The 22,427-nt window shown below is 38.7% G+C and overlaps 1 protein-coding gene across 2 annotated transcripts in view; it reads right to left on the reverse strand.

Annotated features, from left to right (window-relative positions):
• Nucleotides 1-22,427, reverse strand: part of TAF1B (TATA-box binding protein associated factor, RNA polymerase I subunit B) — a 95,818-nt gene that overhangs the window by 12,382 nt on the left and 61,009 nt on the right. For both annotated transcript variants that reach the window (XM_055254342.2, XM_055254343.2), the window contains exons 9-14: nucleotides 21,493-21,640; nucleotides 15,529-15,706; nucleotides 14,885-14,931; nucleotides 12,762-12,852; nucleotides 6,481-6,551; nucleotides 5,771-5,993 (exon numbers count right to left, since the gene is read on the reverse strand). In XM_055254342.2, coding sequence (XP_055110317.1) covers nucleotides 5,771-5,993; nucleotides 6,481-6,551; nucleotides 12,762-12,852; nucleotides 14,885-14,931; nucleotides 15,529-15,706; nucleotides 21,493-21,640 — 758 coding nt within the window. The remainder of the gene's footprint in view (nucleotides 1-5,770; nucleotides 5,994-6,480; nucleotides 6,552-12,761; nucleotides 12,853-14,884; nucleotides 14,932-15,528; nucleotides 15,707-21,492; nucleotides 21,641-22,427) is intronic.

The raw sequence follows: 22,427 nt of genomic DNA on the forward strand, positions 1-22,427 counted from the left end.
ATTGCACATCACAGACTCAAACTCCTGGCCTCAAGTGATTCTCCCACCTCAGACTTTCAAGTCGCCGGGACTACAGACATGTGCCACCACACCTGCCTAAGCTAAGCATATGACATATTTGAGTACTTTTTATTTATTTATTCATTTTTGAGACTGAGTCTCGCTCTGTCACCAGGCTGGAGTGCAGTGCTGCAATCTCGGCTGACGGCAACCTCCAACTCCCGAGTTCAAGTGATTGCCCTGCCTCAGCCTCCTGAGTAGCTGGGACTACAGGCATGCACCACCACGCCCGGCTAATTTTTTGTATTTTAGTAGAGACGGGGTTTCACCATGTTGGCCAGGATGGTCTCGATCTCCTGACCTCATAATCCACCCACCTCGGCCTCCCAAAGTGCTGGGATTACAGGTGTGAGCCACCCTGCCCGGCCTGAGTACTGTTTTTTCACTAAAGTTTAACAAAATAGTTAAAAATAATTTTTTAAAAATTAAAATCACATTTTTGTGGGGCAGCCAAAGCACCTCCATTTCCTGTGGAATACAACTAAAGACCACTGCTCTGCCTCATCTGTGGGACTCCCAGGGAGTCACGGCCACCACCTACAAGAAGTCAGGTCTTCTGACCTAGCCAACTGTTACAACAATTGGAGGAATAGTAAGGGCATTTCAATTCATTGAAATTGTTAATTCTGCCTCAGCTAGGAAGAATAAACAGCCTCCCATACCTGAAGTACTCTTGTGGCCTTTCTCTGCTTAGTTCCCAAGCTCTGAGTGTTCTCACAATTTTACAGCAAATGTTTTGTTTCTTCTGAACCCTCAGAAATGGGTCCTTCTGCCTAACAAAATTCTCTACATAGCTAAATATTTGCTCTCATAAGCATCACTTTTCATTGTAACCATTTTCAATGGTTGTCTTAGAGCATATTCAGCATATTTTAGCCTTTACAATGATATTATTACAGTTGCCTGTTTTTATTGTAGAAACATTAGAAAACATGCTAATAAAACCCACCACGAAGGCACACAGCCTTCGTGTCTTGGGACACGTGCTGTGCTGAAGCAGGGATGTGGTCCCCTTATTTAGTGGCATGGAGCCATGAACTTCAGGCTCTGCGACTGGAGCTGTCTGCTTTGGATTCTGATGCTGGCTCCCCTATTGTTGTCAAAGGGTGTCATTTATGTTTGCCGTCAAGATGCCTATCAGCAGAGAGCTTCTCGGACCTCTCCTTTTGTTTCTTTGATGATGAGGAGTTTGGAAATCAGACAACTCAGCCTAAGGGCAGAATCAGGGGCTCTGAGCGAGGGGCTAAGGGGGCTCTCTGAGAAAAAAGGCTGAGTTTTAGTCACGGTCTCTGTGGCATTTTTACTGCCCAGCTGAAGCCTTTTTTGCTTCCTCTGCAGTTCTAGGCTCTGGTCTTGAACAGGTAAGGTTGACAGATAAGTTTGGTGCCTAAAGTCATGGTATCACTGAAACTTCATACAGTTAGAATTCAGTTTTATACTTCATGCAGAGAAAAAAATCTCAGCAGTTGCATCGCTGACTATACTAAATAAACTCTGTGTAAAACTCACTGCATTATACTGCAGTATTAAATCTGAGATAATCCACAATCCACCCTCATGCCCTGTGAAAAAGCACAAAGGTAGGGATCACGACATAAGCTGCTCAGGACCAACTCTGCAGCTGGAGGAGGCAGGGCGTGGCACACCATGTCTTCACTTGGAGTTGTGGGCAAGCATTCTTCACTGGGGACTACAACTCTTTCTTCTCTTCAGGATAAAATCTGAAAATCATTGACATGACCAATGCAAAGTAATAGATTACCTCAGACATGCAGCTGACCCTGGGTTGGGGTTCTGGCCTTTCCCTGTGGCTGCTATTAAGCAGTGCCACTCTTAAATCAATTTTTTTTTTTTTTTTTTTGAGACAGAGTTTCGCTCTTGTTGCCCAGGCTGGAGTGCAATGGCGTGATCTCGGCTCACTGCAACCTCCACCTCCTGGGTTCAAGTGATTGTCCTGCTTCAGCCTGCCAAGTAGCTGGGATTATAGGCATGTGCCACCACATCCGGCTAATTTTGTATTTTTAGTAGAGACGGGGGTTTCTCCATGTTGGTCAGGCTGGTCTCGAACTCCAGACCTCAGGTGATCTGCCCGCCTTGGCCTCCCAAAGTGCTGGGATTACAGGTGTGAGCCACCATGCCCGGCCAACAGTGCCACTCCTTAATCACTGTAGATGCAGCTCAACTTTTTTTTAAAGCAGCAAATCTTAATATAGACAACTTCATTTTATCATCTCCCACTGTATTTTCTACAGTTCAATGATCTTTGATTGATACCAACTTAAGAAATAATTTTTTTTTGTTTTTGAGATGGAGTCTTGCTCTGTCGCCCAGACTAGAGTGCAGTGGTGTGCTCTCAGCTCACTGCAACCAATGCCTCCCGGGTTCAAGTGATTCTCATGCCTCAGCCTCCTGAGTAGATTATAGATGTGCACCACCACACCCGGCTAATTTTGTATTTTTAGTAGAGGCAGGGTTTTGCCATGTTGGCTAGGTTGGTCTCGAACTCCTGGCCTCAAGTGATCCGCCTGCCTCAGCCTCCGTAAGTGCTAGGATTACAGGTGGAGCCACCAAGCCCAGACCAGGAAACAACATTCGTTAACAGAAAATTAACTTTGTTTAAAATAATAATGGTCATACTTATGTTTGATTGAGTACTTATTGTGTGACACACATCAAATACCTCATTCAATTCTCACAAGAACTTGGGGCAGGCCCTATTTTCCATTCATTCATTCAATAAATACTTGGTGGGCACCTAGTCTGTGCTAGGCCCTGGTCTAGCCGCTGGGATTTTTCATTAAATAAAACAGAGTCCTTACATTCTAGTAGTCCTTACATTCTCAAGGCCCTTACATCCTAGTGTGGGGAGATGGATGAATAAGCAAAATAAATATATAATAATATATTCCATTAAATAGTGATGAAAACTACAAAGAAAAATGAAATAGGCCAGGGGACACAGAATAATGAGGGGTGTTGGGGGAATGACTGGAGCTATTTTAGGCAGGATGGCTAAGAAAAACCTCTCCAAGGAAGTGAAATTTGAGCAAAACCCTGAAAGAAGTGAGCCCATGTGGACACATGGGGGAAAAAGCATTCTAGGTAGGAGGCACAGCAGGTACAAAGGCCCATGTGGGGAGTGTCTGGTAAGTTCAAGGAGCAGCTGGGAGGTCACTCTGAACACAGGGTGACAGCAGGGAGGTCAGGGGACAGCAGAGGGAAGGTCAAGAGGGCCGTGGTGGCTCCACAATGTTTTTTGGGTCTTCCTTTCAATGAGATGGGAGCCACTGAAGGTTTTGAGAAGAGGAAAAGATCAGTATTATCCCCACATTTACAACTGGGTCAGCACAGTTGTAGAGAAGTGAGTAACTTTCCTACAATTAGCAAGTGGCAGACTTAGGATAGAAACAGCCCGATTCTATGATTCTATAGCAAGGCCTCTTAGCTACTAGAAAATTTCCTCTTGGGCAATTTCTATGTCAATATGGGGATGAGATTACTTTAAATATAGTCACAATGAGAAAAGCCTTTATGCTTTTATTTTTCACACGTTAATTACTGAGAACTTTAGTGAGGGAATATTAGTCTAGTCTTTTTATTTTTAACAGGAAGACACTGAAAGATAAAGTAACTTAAGAGTCACAGAACTATTTTATTGAATGGCCTTTTCGCTATTATTATATAAAACAGAACTAAAAGTTAAAATAGGCAAGGAGGAAAAAAATTTATGGCATAGCCTGAATCTCTTTAGTTTTTCTCTTCAACTTTATTATAAAAAATTTCAATCATGCAGCAAAGTTGAAAGAATTTTATAGTAAACACCTGTATACCCCACTGATTATCTCTGTAATTTTTAATCCATATACTCCTCTCTACAGCTATTAGGACACTACAGAAGGAAAGTGGGGAAAACATACTCTTATTAAAAAAGTCTTCTCTTCAAGTGGACTTGGAAAACAAACTTCCTGAGTTACCTTTGTATCCATCTAGGACTTAGGATAATGACTTATTTTTTTCAAGTACTCAAAAAATACTTTTGGAGTTGATTTTCAGTACAATTAAAGAAAAACGAATGTGCTCTGGGGAGTAATATGTTCTTCACTATCTATTGCCTGAGGAAATTTTCTGAGTCATATGAAAATAGATGGCTGGGCGCAGTGGCTCACACCTGTAATCCCAGCACTTTGGGAGGCTGGGGCAGGAGGACTGCTTGAGCTCAGGCATTTGAGACCAACCTGGGCAGCACAGGGAGACCCTCGTCTCTGCAAAAAATAAAAAATTAGCTGGGTGTGGTGGTGCACACCTGTAGTTCCAGCTACTTGGAAGGCTGAGGTGGGAGGATTGCTGGAGCCCAGGAAGTTGAGGCTGCGGTGAGCCATTATCGTGCCACTGCACTCCAGCCTGGGTGACACAGCAAGACCTCATAAATTACTTAAACAAGAATTTACACTGTATTATTCCAATATCTACCTTTCATAGGGAATATATAACTCTTCTGAAAAAATAAAGCAAAAATAAGAAGGCAGCCTATTACTAAGCCGGAAGTCTAAGAGCCAGTATGCCAGAGAGCCGATCATTAATTAAACCTGATGAAGTCAAAAGCCTGTGTCTTACTATTTAGACACACAAGTTTTCCACTATGTCCTACACAGATTCCTCTCCTTAATGCAGCTTCCCATCCTTCGTCCTACTTTATCCAGACCCAATAACGATAAAAGCGCGTGTTGTTTTCTAGACTTCACATGCCCACACTCGACAGATACGAGGACAGAACATAAAACATGAAATCAAGGGGACAATGTTGAATGAAGATCAGAGTATTTCACTGGCCCAGTATCTCCCTGCAGATTTTTTATGAGTTGTAAGGGGAAACATAGTAACTACACTGTGGAAGAACCACGCAGCACCTTGACTGGGTGATCACTATTAACACCTGAGGGGTAAATGGATTCCCCAGTCTCCAGACACCATACCCTGAGAAATGATACCCTGAGGAGGACACAGCACTTGTTTTGGCCAGAGATGCAGAACCTGAATCTAAACATGAGGAACCATCACAACCATACTCAGAAATATTGTGTAACATCACTGACATTTCTAAAAAATACAGGCCAATGTCATGAAAGACAAAGAAAGGCTGAGGGACAATCAGATTAAAGGAGACCAAAGAGATAAAATCAATCAATGCCATACCTATTCCTGAACTTGATCCTGCTATAAAAGGACACTGGGGGTCTAATGAGAAAATTGGAATATGGACTGTGGGTGAGATAAAGGTATCGTATCAATATTAAGTTTCCTGAGTTTGATAACTGTACTGTGGTCACTTAAGAGAATATCCTTATTTTTAGGAAATACTTAAGGAAGTATTAAGAGGTAGAAAGACATGATAAAGGTAACTGACTCAGAGAAGTGACATGTACTAAAAAATACAGCACATTCTCCTGATCAGCATTTACAGCCACTTCTATTGCCTGCCTGCCACACTGCAGGTTAATTTAGCTAGAGGGGATAGTTTGTGCTAATTGCCCTGTATCCTCTTTCTTGATTTTTACCAGCTTTCCTAGAACTCTTACACAAGACTCAATGTATAATTCCGATTTTTGTGACTTTAAGCTCACCAGTTTCTAATTCCAACAAAAAACCTATCTGGCTCTTATACAGTCAACTACTTCAATTATATGTGACTTTTTCTAAAAGCATTGATTACCATCTGCAGAATTTCTGTGTACTAAGCCAATATAATGAATTCTTAGTTAGCAGTGATTGGCCTTTCTCTTTCAGGACTCCCTGAAGGCTGTGTCCATGGAAACACGTTCTATCAGTGTCTTCTTCAGTCCAGTTGAACTGAAAACTTGAAGGGCTTTTTTTTCCAGCAGTTGCTGTTGAATCAACCAGTGTGCTAAATTGTTTCTGTAGATTCACCACCATTTCTGGAAATGGAGAAACAAAAGGAAACAAAATAACAAGTAATGTTAAATCACAAATAAAGCCTGGAATTTACTTGATAGGAATGTACCAATATTGGTTCCTTAGTTTTGGCAGATGTACCACGGTAATGTAACAGGATAACGTTAAGGGAAAATGAAACTGGATGAGGTGCATGGGGGAAACCCTACTTCAAAAAGAATGTACAGTCTAAAAGGAATTCTATAAGCAAAGAATTCCCATAATCGTAACAATTTAGGATTTTAGATTTTGGCAGGAAGTGAGGCTCTGTTTTGAAGAATGGCATGTTCCTGAAGTAGATTCCTGCAGAGATTTCTTGCAGAGCATGATGCTCCTTTGGATGTACACGTGCCCTGGAACATTTGTTTAAAAAAAGTAAAAAACTTAAGCATTCAACATTTCAAGTCCAGATATTTAATTTTTCTACAACTGTGTTGCTACTTCGTATTAACAAGACAAAATTTGACTTACCTCTTTTTTTATATGCTACTGGTTTGTCGACAAATGAGTAGTAGAGTGGCTTTTCACTTTTCCACAGGTACCTGTACAAGGTAAAGAAACAGCTGGAGCAGGATGGAGATGAAACGGACATAAACACATTGTCTGAAGCACTATCTGAGATTTCTGATATTTCGTGATAGTTCTGGCTTAGAATGGCCTATTGGCACATGTCTATATTGTCTGTTGAACTGAGGCCCTAGAAGGAACCACTGACCAAGAGCCCAGGCCAAGAGAATGGTGTGCCCCTCTCAAAAGCCACCCAGATGCTGTGACATCTTGAAGATGCTATTAATTATACAAGAAACATAGAAACGGTTTCCTTCACCGTAAATTTCCCTGCTGCTCATTCTCATAAAGTGAAGCCACCTCAGAAATGACTGTTCCTCATTGCCTTTGTCCCAATGCCTTTTTACTGCGAGTTGTTAGTAGTACTTCTGATTCTGATAACTTACACAGAGTGAACAGTAAATGCGTCTCTCTGGCACCTAATGCCAGGAAATCTATTCTATTCCTGGTGTAAAGGAGAGGAAAAGACTGGATTCCAGGATGACACAGTCCCAGTAGTCCCTGTCCTGACTCAGCCTATTCTTGCCAAGGGAAGGGCGGCCAGGGAGTTGCCACTGTAAAATGGGGATCCTGGATTGCTCTGGCTCTTGGGGTTTCCTCCAGGACAAACACTAAGAGCCATCTAAGGTTCCTACAGATTAGGGTGATCAGTGCCAGAATCCAAAAGGAAGTGACATGTTCTATTTCTGGTTCTAGTGGCTGTTGCTAAACTTTGCAAAGCAGACACTGCTGTTCTGGAACAAAGACAACAATGTTCATTCTTAGTCTCATTTTCATTATTTCTGTGTTCCCTAGAGCAGAGGACTTTCACAACTTATAATAATTTTAAAAATCCACCTTCTTCTTGATCCCAGGCCGTTTTCTTATTTTGAAAGACACTGTGGCAACAAGAAAGAGTATTGAATCAGAAGACCTGGCTCCACCACTTTCTGGTGGTATGACCTTGAATGACAAATTATGGAGGTTCTCAAAGGCAGAGACTGTCTCAGCCATCCTTAGGCCCCTAGTGTTGTTAGGGAGTGGTAGATAGTAGGAACTCACTTAAACATTTGTTGAAGAATAATTGGATGAATAAATGAACAAAGAAATGAATTTAGCATCTCTAAACTTATCCTCTACTTTCACAGGGTTATTCTGAGAATCAGATAATGTATGTACTGGTTCTTTAAATCCTATACAATAATTAGAATTATTATTTAGTACTTGACAAAGTGCCTCGCTAGTACATACTCAAGAAATATCTGTGAACTTTCCAGAAAAACAGATTAAAAATAGGAAGCCAGAAATACAAATATTTTTAAAATCTGTAGTACCTATAATAATTTCTCACCATTTATTTTTAATACTAGGAAGTAATACATATATAAAAGCACACATTTTTAACAATATTTTAGTAATATCATTTAGCAAATAATCATTTTAACCGATTTAAGAACTGAGTTTTTCAAGAATTTTAAAAAATACTTGATCAAGTCAGTAAAATCATGACTATACATAAAACAGATGTTGACTTTTTATTTTGAATTTCTGCAATGATATTAAATGTTAAGAACAGAAAGGAGTCGGGCGCGGTGACTCATGCCTGTAATCCCAGCAGTTTGGGAGGCTGAGGCGGGAGGATCACTTGAGGTTGGGAGTTTGAGACCAGCCTGACCAACATGGAGAAACCCCGTCTCTTTAGTAAATACAAAATTAGTCGGGCATGGTGGCACATGCCTGTAATCTCAGCTACCTGGGAGGCTGAGGCAGAACTGCTTGAACCCGGGAGGCGGAAGTTGCGGTGAGCCGAGATCGTGTCATTGCACTCTTGCACTCTAGCACTCCAGCCTGGGCAACAAGAGCAAAAATCCATCTCAAAAAAAAAAAAAAAACAGAAAAAAAGGAAATTTTTCTAATCATTAGGTAGCAGTAGAGATGTAATTAATGTTATACAGGAGACGGTTTCCTGAAAATCATGTGAAACTAAACTTTAGTGAACCATACATACCACATTTAAAAGATATCAGAGAGTTTGTCATTTAATGTTATGGTAAATGAGTTAGTGATTCTTTAAAATATATTTTTTTGCTATTAATTTTCTTAAATAATAAAATCTCAAAGGATAAAGAAGTTCCCTAAACAGTCTAATCCCAATCCCTGGGCACACTCACTGTTAAACATTCCTTATGAATACCTAATCTAAATAGAAGTTTCTTATGCATTTACAGTAAGTGCCTACAAGTGGCAATCATGCCACAGATCAAGAAAGCACTATGATGTCCTTGGGGTGATACACCCCAAGAATGGGAACGGTGATCCAAAATAAAAATACTCTAAGTGTTTAGATACCTGAAATGAAAGCTTCTTCCAAAATTGACTTTACCTTGCCTGCCTTTTCTCATTACATAAAACTACAAAAAGAGACACATCACAAACCATGTTTTCCAGCTAGATGTTATCCATATACTTCTCTCTTGTCTGTCTGCATGTTTCCTCGTTTTTAAAAATTAAGCTATAATTTACATTCAGTAAAATTTACTCTTTTCAGTGTAGTTCTGCTAGCACTGACAAACACATACAGTGTTGCATGTGTGTACTCATCACAATTACTATGCAGGACAGTTCCATTACTCCAAAATATCTCCCACATCCCTTGACAGTCAACCCTTGATCTCAGGCAACTACTGGTCTGTTTTTCTGTCCTTATAGTTTAGCTTTTTCCAGAATGTCATATAAATGGAATCATAGCATAAGTAACCTTTTGAGTCTTTCACGTAGCATAATGCATTTAAGATTCACTCATATTGCTGGATGCATCAGAAGTCTGTACTGCTAAATGGTATTCCACTGTACGGATATAACAGTTTAGCCAGTCACCAGTTGAAGAACATGTGGTTTGTTGCTAGTTTTTGGCAATTATGAATGAAACCATTAGAAACATTCCTATGCAGATTTTTGTGTGAGCTTGTTTCCATTTCACTAGGGTAAATATCTAGGAGTGAAAACACTGGATAACATAATAAATGTATGTTTAACTTTGAGAAACTGCCAACTTTTCAAACTAGCTGCACCATTTTGAATTCCACACTTGGAATGATCAGTTTTTGTTTTTGTTTTGTTTTGAACCATTCTAATTGGTATATAATGATATGTCATTGTCGTTTTAATTTGCATTTCCCTATTAATGATGTTAAACATCTTTTCGCATGTCATCTTGATATCATCTTTGATAAAACGTCTTTTCAAATATTTTGCCCATTTAAAAAAATTGAGTTTTTTTCTTATTGCCTAAGAATTCTTTATATACTCTAGATACAAATCTTTTAATGGATATGTGATTTGCATTTAATTTCTCCTAGTCTGTAGCTTCTTATTCTTTTAAGTTCTTTTGTGGAGCAGAGGTTCTTACTTCTGATGAAATCCAATTTACCAATTTTTTTTCTCTTATAGATCATGCTTTCGGTGTCACATGTAAGAAATTTCTGCCTAACCCAAAAGGGAAGGCAAAAATTAGCAGTGAACTCAAATTAAAACCACAATGAGATATCACTTATACACCAATTAGGGCATAGGGATTTTCTGCACAGGCTTAAATTTTTCTCCATGTTCTTCTTAACATCTTCTATAACAGGTAGAAGTCATCAAAGTAGCCTCTTATGCTGTTTTAGGTTTTCAACTATTGTTTATTAGTGGTTTTCATAATCTCATGCATAGGAACCCATGCTTAGATACAGAAAATGTTTTAATAATTTTCATCTGACAACATGGATGATAATATTCAGAGAAACAAAGAGAAAAATTAGAAATTTATGTCAACATGGGGGTAGGGAAGGGTGAAACCGACAGGTGACCATCACACACCGGAGCTCTGTGCCTGAGCAGCAGTTGGTAGTGCTTCGCATATTACTCAGCAGTGACTCACATTGCACGTGTGTGTCAGCCCTCAGCACATACTCCAGGAAGAAGGACCTTGGAAAGGGGTCCCCTCGACAGCCTCCACCTTGGGGCCCGGTACCTCCCTGGAAAGTGCCATTTTATAACCAGACTTACTTTCTTTGGCTGATAAATTATTCCCTAAAGTAGCTAAAAGCCGGTAAGTCTTAAATGTGCAACTGATACAACACTGCAATAATGAACTGGGCCTCCAAGAGCTATGTTTAAAGTGTAGGCTGGTGTCTGGCTTGGGATAAAGAAAGCCCTGTCACCACTGAGACACCAGGGTGGAATGGCCCCTAGGCACCCAGTCCTCAGGATCCATCAGGACTAACCCCAGCTAGCACCACAGAAAGGAAGGCTGATTCTCCAAGATGACCTAAGACACATAACAAACTCTTAATTGCTGCTGCTATTCTTGTGCCCACTGAGAGCCACTGACTGAAGAGCCACTCCTTCTCTGATGAGGAGGAGGGGGGCCTGGTTTCCTGGGAATCCATGGGCTGTTGGGATAAATTGACCTCCACCCCTCTTTTTCATTGTGCATCAATCCTGCCTACTGAGAGAGAACCTGTCACACTTCCCTGCTTTGGAAAGGATCATCTCCACAGTGCCTTTTCCACCCCAAGAGTCTGTTTTTCTATTTAAAAGCCGTCTGAAATTTAGAGGAAAAATAATCTAGTTCTACTTTCATACTGGAAAATTGGGTCTTAATTACAGTATATAAGTGGGCATTATTGGCCATCATTAAAAAATCAGGAAACAACAGGTGCTGGAGAGGATGTGGAGAAATAGGAACACTTTTACACTGTTGGTGGGACTGTAAACTAGTTCAACCATTGTGGAAGTCAGTGTGGCGATTCCTCAGGGATCTCGAACTAGAAATACCATTTGACCCAGCCATCCCATTACTGGGTATATACCCAAAGGACTATAAATCATGCTGCTATAAAGACACATGCACACGTATGTTTATTGCGGCACTATTCACAATAGCAAAGACTTGGAACCAACCCAAATGTCCAACAACGATAGACTGGATTAAGAAAATGTGGCACATATACACCATGGAATACTATGCAGCCATAAAAAATGATGAGTTCGTGTCCTTTGTAGGGACATGGATGAAACTGGAAAACATCATTCTCAGTAAACTATCGCAAGGACAAAAAACCAAACACCGCATGTTCTCACTCATAGGTGGGAATTGAACAATGAGAACTCATGGACACAGGAAGGGGAACATCACACTCCGGGGACTGTTGTGGGGTGGGGGGAGGGGGGAGGGACAGCATTAGGAGATATACCTAATGCTAAATGACGAGTTAATGGGTACAGGAAATCAACATGGCACATGGATACATATGTAACAAACCTGCACATTGTGCACATGTACCCTAAAACCCTAAAGTATAATAAAAAAAATAAAAAAAAAGAAAAAAAAAAATAAGCGGGCATTATTATGTCTATTTTACTGATGAAGAAATAGGGGCTGAACAAATTCTCATTTCAACTAATTTGGGGAACCCTGATTTTTCTCAAAGGATATAAAATTACTGAGTTGAATTAGTATTGCTGTGAATTTACATTAAATACAGAGATGTCACCTTTTTCTTCAAAGCCTCAAAGAGACTCAGACTCAACAAAAGGTTAAGCAACTGGCCCATGGGCACACAGCTAGCTTGTAATGCAGACAGGATTCAAACTTAGCACTGCTTATGCTCTCTCTACTCTACCACAATGAGCCCACATCAGAATGACAGTTCAAAGAAAGGCAGTGACACTGGCTGAATCAAATGGACATGCTATTTCCTTTCCTGTGTTTTAATTTTCACAGGGATCTTTGTTTTGGGGGAACATTCCAATTACATATGTTGCAAGGTAACATTTGTAATCTTTCTAATATTGGGAAGCACAGATGAGAAATGACTAAATTTGAGAAAGGGAAAGAGGGAGGAGTATTAGAAATACAGGCAAGTCTCATGCAAATTATAAAAAGTTAAATTATAAAAAGTATACTGTGGTATCCTGCATTGGATCATGGAACAGAAAGAGGACATTAATAAAAACACTGGTGAAATCCACATCAAATCTAAACTTTGATTAATAGTAATGTAAAAAAGAGAAAAGTTAATTAGAGTGTAGGGCTAATATTTCCAGAAAAAAAAGTCCCAATGCAGATCAGTGTATACTGATGAAGCTTCAGCTTTCAAATGTAAAGTAACAGACACAGAAGTAAAGCAGGTGCATCTAAACCAGAAAAGAGAACATACTTGGCCCTTGCTTCTTCCCATTTTTGTTTTTTCTCATCAAAAGCTTTCTTCATAATTTGGTACCACTTTCTGAAATCAAACCATGGCTTATCTGAAAGAAATAAAATCCAAGATTATTAACCAAATAAGCCACACTATAATAGTACACATTGCTCATTTGAGTTTCATTAATTGACATAGCTAAACATTTATATACTAGCTCTTGGAATCTATGGATGGAGTCATTGTCTCTCTACTCTAACAGGACTCTCCTGAGGAATCTGTCAATCCCTCCTCCAAGATCCTACCTATATTGTAGCCCCAACTAAATTATATTGAAATCATCTATTTACATGTCTGCTTCTCCTAGACTTGACTATTACCTCCTTGAGAACAGAACACATATTTTGTTTGCCACTACAAAGAAGGCCTGCTCCTCCTCTCAAACCCAACACCCAGCACAGTGCCTGGCACACGGTGGTGTTCCAAGATGATGAATACATGTATAAAGGAACAAATGATGGATAAATGTGTAAAATGGTACTATAGTAGCTGAACCCAGACTTCCAGTTTCACCAGCTCCTATTCCCATTCTTCATAATCTTAATTCAAAGAATCTAGAGACAAGTAAGAAAGTGGACTGCATTGGACAGTTGGTGTGAGTGTGTGATCAAGATGTAGACGTCAGAGAGACAACAGAACTGAATGCAGTAAAGTATAAAAACTCACTCCTCACTCTTTCACTCCATATAGGGATTATTCTCCATCATTTGCTGGCCAAGGCAGTCTTTCTATGCCTAACTAAAAATCTTTTCAACTGGTCAATATAATAATTGTTTAATCCAATATGACCTTGTAGACCATACAGCCACAGAGGAGAGGAAACTACCGAAAGAATTATAAGAATAGAGGAAAACTGTAGTAATCAATAGAACTCATGGTTCTTTAACCTGGAGTAAATCACAACTTTTCTAAACCTCAATCTCCCCATCAACAATGCTGGGGGCAGGGGACGGTGATTAGCACACAGAGCAGAGAGAAATGACAGTGATCTTTGCCCTGCCGACAGCATGGATTTATTTTGAGGCTTACAGGGAGACACGTCAAAGTGCTCTGTTTATTCTACATGTCTACATAGTAAATTATCACCTTTTAGCATTAGAGGGGATATTAGAAGACAGCTAGTTCAACCTTTCACTCTACATAGAAGCCAACATCAGCAATGTACAGAAAGTAGTATTTTATTTTGCACATATTCTGGAAAGAACACCCAAACTGATTGCTTCCAATAAATTCAAGCCTCTAAAACCAATGAACATAAATCCTAATGAGAACATTAAGAAACTGGAATTGAATTTAATAATTCACATATTCACCACACTTCACTGAGTTGCTCTTAGGCTAGTCACTATGTTAGGCACTAAAGATACAGTAAAAGAAAAAAAAAAGATATGATCCCTCCTTCCAGAAGCTCACACTTCACTTGTCTGTATATCACTTATAAAATACTTATTAGATGCCAGATACTCTTCTAAGCACTTTACAAATATTGGCAATCTAATAGGGACAGATGTACTTAGGCCATTAGTTACACCTCAATGCACTAAACATCTAGAAGAAGTCTGAACAAGAGTGACTGTGGCAGGAGTTATTAGTTCTGATTTGGGAAGAGGTGAAGCATTGTGAAGTGGATAGGTGTGAAGACCAGACAGAAGAGTGGTGTTTATGCTACATCTTCAAGAATAAAGAGGCATTTGCCAGGGACTGAACAGGAGTTGGGATAAGAAGGAAAGAGCATTTGAAATAGAGGGACCAGCAAGAGCAAAGGCTGAAAGCATCAGAATAGACAGGATGGTCACAAAGCTTCCTATATATTCATGATCTAGCATGGCTGGTGAGTAGAAGTTGGGAATACAAAGCAGGCTGGTCTTACATATAATACGGACTCACTGATATTTTTTAGTATCCTAGAGATACAAGTAGGTAATTATGAAAAAACAATACTGGTACAATATACAATTTGTATACATGTATTTGTTTATGTGTATATGTGTATTTTTCAAAGTTGTTTGCCTACGTTTATTACATCTTTTAATCTATCATCTATAACCACTTTGAATTTGAATGATAAAAAATTAAAATACCTTTTTTGTTCTTTTCATTATGTTTTTCAGCAAGATTAGACAAAGACCTGGAGATAACAATAAACAAATCAATTTATTTAGAAGTCATGTATTTGGAAAGATAAATTCTGAATTCTTCTGAGAGAAAAGTATAGAACAGTATTTGAAATTGATACCAAGTTTTAATGGAGAAGCCAACACTGAAACAGAGGAGGAGACACTATAAATACTGTCACTCTTTGTTGGCATCTGGGAGGGGTGACATATTAAGATTCCTTTACTTTCTAAAATAATCTTTGAGAACACATATTGCCAGGAGCCTAAAGGGATATACATAGAGATTTATGAAGATACTTTAAAACTAGGAAATCAGTGGAGCAATGAGGAACATTGCTACCTAAAGAATAACAGGTATAAAACATGATCAAACAACTGACAACCAGCTGAGTCAAAGTACTGTGTAAGAAATAATTGTGACTACTAGTCAAGGTTCTGTAACAATTGAGAGTCTCCATTTTTTGAGATAACATAGAATTAGGTAAATACAGTACAAATTTTTTCTTTAGCTCTTTTTTTAAAGTGTCTTCATGACATTTAAAGCTTCCTTAAAAAACTAAGATCAGCACCATAAAATGTTACTTGTCATAAAATTGATGTACACTTACCACTCTAAATTGTCATCCAATAGAAAGAGCAGTTTCAATACCACCACAATGATAGCTACAGCTTGTACATCGTACTTAACAGTTTTTGCCATTTTAGCTATAGGATCAAATGTCAGAAAATCCACTTCTCCCATTCCAGTCATTTTTACCACGTGGCAAGTTAAGCTATGCATTTCATCTGAAGAACAAAACAGTAAAATGTAAAGTAAATTATTTGGCAACTAGACCATCCCCAATGTATATATCCATAAAATAACCTTTATCTTAAAACATGACACTATGCAAGAACTCAGAGACACACATTTTGTGAATAAAACATCAAAACATGGCATCCGTACAGAAAAATGAATGGTAGAATCTTAAAACGGCGTATCATTCCCTATTCCGACTTCCTAAAACATCTACTATTTCTAGGACACATCCTGGCATCTGGCAGCCACATACCAGTTGTTTCATCCACGTCTCTTGTCTGTGTTTCTACAGCAGTGTTTGCTCACCTAAAACTAACTCCCTTTAAGACCAAAAGCTTCTCTAGCAATGGATGTGCACTGGCTGGCATCCTGGCTAGCACACTGGAAGCCCTCAACAACTGTTTAACTAGATATATTGCTTTCCTAAAGAAATTACATGTTCAGCATAGACTACACCTATTACTCAAGACTGAATAATGTGGGACTTGGAACCAGAAAACCTAGGACCTATATTTAAGCTTTCCAATCATTAGTTTTGTGACTCTTGGATCAGAGTCACTTAGCCTCAGTTTCTTCACTTGTAAAATGGGTTATAATGAGAATAAACTGAGGTTATGCTCAAGTGAATAGACTTTGAAAACTAAACAAAAAATTTCTGTACTTCCCAATCTAAGTATGTAAGCTGTGACCACACCCTACTCTAATCAATTTCAAGTATGATAGCCATTTTTTATAAGAGATAATGAGCTTGCATGGGACTGAACTGAATCTCCTACATGCATTCAGTTACCATGTCCTGTTAATTCCATTCTCTCAATGTGGCATATGGTACCATGGTTGAGAAGAGACTACGGAACCAAACTGCTGGGACTACAGTCCCTGCTCCATCACTTACAAGCTCTGTGACCATGGACATGTTATACAACCTTTCTGTGCCTCAGTTTTTAAACAATCTATCTAAAATAGGAATAAGAATAGTAACTGCTTCATAGCTATTGTGAAGACTGAATTAATGAATACACCTAAGGCACTTGGATCAGTGCTGACTGCTTTCCAATCCATCCCCTTTCTTCCCTTCACTGTTGCTCCTTGGACCACCCTTATAACTGCTCTCCCTTTCTATAGTCTTACTCTCCTGTGGCCCAATCGTCGTATTCCCCTGCTCTCATGAACTCACTAAAGCTTTTAGCTCCCAGACGAATCTCCATAGTTCCCCCAAACAAGCCATATTCTCACTTGCCTCTCTGCTTTGCACAGCTACTTTTGCCCCTTTGCCTAGAAAGCCAGTTTCTTTCCCCCATTCCTCATCTCAGGCTCTGCCTGGCTGACGCTCACTCATCTTAGAGAACTTAGTTACACCAGTGACTTCCTCTAAGAACAGACATGGTACCACAGCCTCCTGTGACTGGCCCTCTTCTGAGTGCTAAAGCAGATGTCCTGACATGTACCCTTCTACTGCACACAGTTAAGGGTTTATCTTTCTGTTTCCCTCTTAAACTTGAGGGTGACTCAATCTTGTTTTATTTGTCTTCCTAACTGCTACAACCCACACATAATTCATACTAATTACATGTTTATGATAAAGAATAAATAAAACACAAAATTAATTTCTTTCTTGAAACATTTAAATAAAAAAATTTGGCTGATTAAAAAATGCTTTGTTAACATAGAAACAGAACACATATAACAATGATAATTCAAAATATCACATCAAAGTATTTTTATGTCTCCAGATTCTGATAGCTTGGCTCAAGTTTTCACTTGGCTTTTATTCTTCCAACAAACATTTATTGAGCAACTAGTGTGTTCTGGGTACTTAAGACACAGACACAGTCCTTTTCCTCAAGTCCTTTTCCTAATGATAATGCAGTATGGTACAGGCTATGACAAAGATGGGATGGTGCTTTCAGGAAATGCAAATAGTCCAACAAGGCTTTAGTGTTGAATGTGAAGAGGCTGGCACGGCCAGACAGTGCAGGTCTTTGTGAGGCAGAGAATTTGGACTATTATACTATTAAGATAATTTCAATTTACAGGTTTCACCTGAATTTACTCCTGGGTTCATTCAGATGCAAAAAGATTAGGAGACAGAAAATTAAGCTCAATTCAACAAGCATTTACTGAGTGTCCACTAGGTACAAGACATTGTGCATTAATATAATGGAGGAAATTAGAGAAATGAATGATAGGACTCTTGCACTCAAACATGTACACTTCAAACGTAGAAAAAATTAATTTTAAAATACATTCACTAAAATTTTAACCATTATCTATATTGGGTTGTAGAAGCTATAGTCTCTTCTCAGATAATTTAAAAATCAAAACCATATTAGTATTATTATTCTAAAAAATGACATTTCTTGAAATATTTCTCTTCTTTTAAAATTAATACCTTGGCCAGGCGTGGTGGCTCATTCCTGTAATCCCAGCACTTTGGGAGGCCAAGGTGGGCAGATCACCTGAGGTCAGGAGATCCAGACCATCCTGGCTAACACAGTGAAACCCTGTCTCTACTAAAGATACAAAAAATTAGCCCGGCGTGGTGGTGGGCACCTGTAGTCCCAGCTACACTGGAGGCTGAGGCAGAAGAATGGCGTGAACCCAGGAAGTGGAGCTTGCAGTGAGTGGAGATCACGCCACTGCACTCTAGCCTGGGTGACAGAGTGAGACTTCGTCTCAAAAAAAAAAAAAAAAAAAAAAAAAAAAAAAAAGAATTAAGATCTTGAACTGCTCCCCTTATGCCAAAAGAAGTACAGACTAATAAAAAAAGCAACTGGAAGAAATAATGAGAATGGTAGCAAGGACAGTATAGGTCTTGGAAGGGAGCAGAGGGTGGGAAGACCACAGGCTTTGGAAGGGGAAGACTAGGAAGGGGAAGTAGGAATCTACTCTGCCATCTACCAGCTGGGTGTTCCTGAACCGCCCTAAGTCTCATCTGTCAAGGGGAAGCCTGCTTGCCCTCCCTTTCCACCTTGACAAAGGAGAGAATTTATATATGGGCACTTTGGAAACTTCAGAAATTACATATATGAAACAGAAATTACATAAATGATCACGAACGCCGTCAGAAACTCTATCCAGCAGGCTCGTGGGTGACAATGGGAGGAACCACAGTAGAGGGTGGAGAGTGCATCTGAGCTTATTCATGGCCATCAAAGGGGCAGTGCTTACTCAGGCAGCCTGTGTGTGACATACTTGCCCAAACCTTTCCCCGAGCCCCAGAGGCTACCTGGTCACCTTTAAAGGCGTTGAGGAGGGGCAGCTATTGTCCCAGCATGTTTAAAACCACTTTTAGCTTTCTGGGAACCCTAAACCCTCTCTTTGTAAAAGTACCACATACATATATCTCTTCTTTTTGATCAATGGCACCACACAACTGATGGCATTACCGGGAGCAATATTTGCAATTACAAATGGCACATTCTGGAAATACTCTTATAATCTTATGTATGGGTGGTTTGCAAACCAACTGTAAACATTTTAGAATCTACATCCTAAGGTATAGGAACTACCATAACTTAATTTGTAGATCTATTTTTTGTTTAAAAAAAAATAGGCCAGGCTTGGTGGCTTATGCCTGTAATCCCAGCACTTTGGGAGGTCAAGGCAGGAAGATGGCTTGAGCCTGGAGGTTCAAGACCAGCCCGGGGAACATGGCAAGACCTCGTCTCTATTAAAAATAATAACAATAAAAAAAACTAGCCAGGTATGGTGGTGTGTGCCTGTAGTCTCAGCTACTCGGGAGGCTGAGGTGGGAGGATCACTTAAGCCCAGGAGTTCAAGGTTGTAATAAGCTACGATCACGCCACTGCACTTCAGCCTAGTCAACAGAGCAAGATCTTGTCTTCAAGAAAAAAGAAAAAGCTTATTGCACTCCCCGTGCCCACTAATAAGTAATACAACTCAATATAGGATATTTGTAAGATACATAAAGGTAGAAGAAAAAAATAACATGTGTTACCCTAACGTAGAAATAGCCACTTTAACATTTTGGTATATTTACTTCTAATCTTTCCACGAATGTCTTCATTTTCTGTAGCTGTGGTTATGTTATACATAATTTTGTAATTTGGCTTGTTTGACTTTTTATTATAACAAACATTTTCCATGCTTTTATGAACTCTTCATAAACATTATTTTAAAAGCTACATACCTAATGTTCCACTGAATGTACACACCACTGTTTACATAACCCTTCCCTTTCTTTTGGATATTTAAGTTGTTTCTGATTTTTCAATATTATAAATAAAGAGACTAATGACATTTAATGTGTAATTTTTTTCTATATTTCACATTATTTCTATTGAACAGACTGTGAGAAGTGAAATTTTTCTACCTCCATTTTTTATAATACTGCCTCCAAAAAGTCACTTAATAAATATCAAATGACAATAATGTCTCTCTGCCTATTATAACTGATTTATTTCTACTCCTTACAGGAAATGTTAGGCAAGAAATACAGTTAAACTATGATATCAGCCAGAAAACCTATCATCCCCTCTCTGTCCGATAATAAACACGTGAGATAGATGATTGCTTGCTATTAACCAGGCTGCATCAGTTACAGACGCTTGCTTGCTATTAACCAGGCTGCATCAGTTATATTTTGATAATCCCTGGTATTCCTTCCATAACCCAGTATTCTCTCTATAAACTCAGGATTTAGAACATAAGACAGCATACAGGAACTTTCTGCACTTGAGAGACCCATCAAAGAAGCAGAAAGAAAAAAAAATCCAAAATAGTAATTCTGATCTATACAACATATCCAAATGCAGAAATAAGATCTTCCAAATTCTGGAATCTTAAATAATTACTGATTTCTGGAATCTCAATAAGAGCCATGTTCCTTAGCTTTAAAAATGTTACATTTGAAAAATTTAAATTATTTTTGTTCCTGTTTTAAAAAATATTTTTAAATTATGACAATACTTACATTTATATACATGTTACTACATATTTCTATTCATATTTATAGTTACTGTACATACAATTTTGTATATTGCTTTTTTCACATAACACATGTATTTTACTCTCCTATTAACAATACATTCAATCACATTTTTTACATTGCTTCAGCAATGGTATGGTCACACCATGTTTGTATTTTCTCTTAAGAATATAAGTCCAAAATTTCTCACATTTCTAGTCTAACAAGAAATTCAGGACTGGATTCCACCAGCAGATTCCATTGAGGTTGCCTGTGTGTTGGTATACTATGAACCAGGTATAGTGAGGCTCTTTTTGCATTCTATGTTTCACTGCCTTAAAGAGTTCAATCCCCACCAGATTTTGATCTCCATTTGTTTTATGCACTGGATATATTATCAAACAACAAAAATGTTACCATAGATTAGCTTCTAGGATTTTTTTAAAAATTAGAATTCATTATGTAATAATAATGCCTCATGCAAATTAAAAAGTGCCATTTTGGGATGGGGGATAGGTCATTAAAAACACATACTGAAACATTTGGTACTTTACTTGCACTTAGCAAACTTACCATAAAAATCAAACATACATATTCTCTCAAGCATAAATCGCTCACACCAAAACAGAACTCTCATTTCTGAAAACTCTATTTCTGAATATTGACCCTTTAATGATTTTAAAAGGCCTGAATTATTTTAAGAAAGGATTGTGACATTAAGTTTCATGTTACCATGGACCTTTTCAGGCGGTTCTAATAGTCTGTGATTTGAAAAGATTCTATACTCTGCTTATTATAACTCTACTAGTTAAAGTGTCCCCACAATATATGCCACACACTTACCAGGGAGGTTGACTTCCATCAAGTATTTCATACACAGTATGTTGGGATGAAGATAGCAGTCTTCAGTTATGTCTGGAAAACGAGGCAAATCTAAAAATGTGCCAACTTCTATTGTTTTTTTATAGATATCCTCGTAGTCAGGCCAAGACTGAAATAAAAAAAGAGACCATCGTAGTTGCAATTTCTGCAACAAAAATTATTTTTAAAAGTATGTTCTGATTTAGAATGGCTATTATTAAAAAGTAAAAAAATAACAGATGCTAGCTAGTGAAGTTGTGCAGAAAAAGGAACACTTATGCACTGCTGGCAGGAATGTAAATTAGTTCAGCCACTGTAGAAAGCAGTTTGGAGATTTCTCAAAGAACTTAAAACAGAGCTGCCATTCAAGCCAGCAAACCTATTACTGGATATACACCCAAAGGAATATAAGTCATTGACACATGCATGTGTGTGTTCATCACAGCACTATTTACAATAGCAAAGACATGGAATCAACCTAAATGCCTACCAACAGTGGACCAGATGAAGAAATTGTCGTCTATATACACCATGGAATATTACACAGCCCTAAGAACAAGATCATGTCCTTTGCAGTGACATGGATGGAGCTGGAGGCCATTATCCTAAGCAAATTAATGCAGTAACAAAAATCTAAATACTGCATTTCTCACTTACAAGTGGGAGCTAAACACTGAGTACACATGGACACAAAGAAGGGAACAACAGACACAAGGGCCTACTTCAGGGTGGAGGGTGAGGATCAAAAAACTACCTTTACCGTGCTTATTACCTGGGTGACAAAATAATCTGTACACCAAACCCCCACGACACGCAATTTACCCATGTAACAAACCTGCATGTGTGCCCCTTGAACCTAAAATCAAAGTTGGAAAGAAAAAAAAAATTTCTGATTTAGCAAGTAATATGTTCCAAGC

The sequence above is a fragment of the Symphalangus syndactylus genome, chromosome 18, assembly GCF_028878055.3.
Source record: "Symphalangus syndactylus isolate Jambi chromosome 18, NHGRI_mSymSyn1-v2.1_pri, whole genome shotgun sequence".
In the NCBI taxonomy this organism is placed as follows: Eukaryota; Metazoa; Chordata; class Mammalia; order Primates; family Hylobatidae; genus Symphalangus; species Symphalangus syndactylus.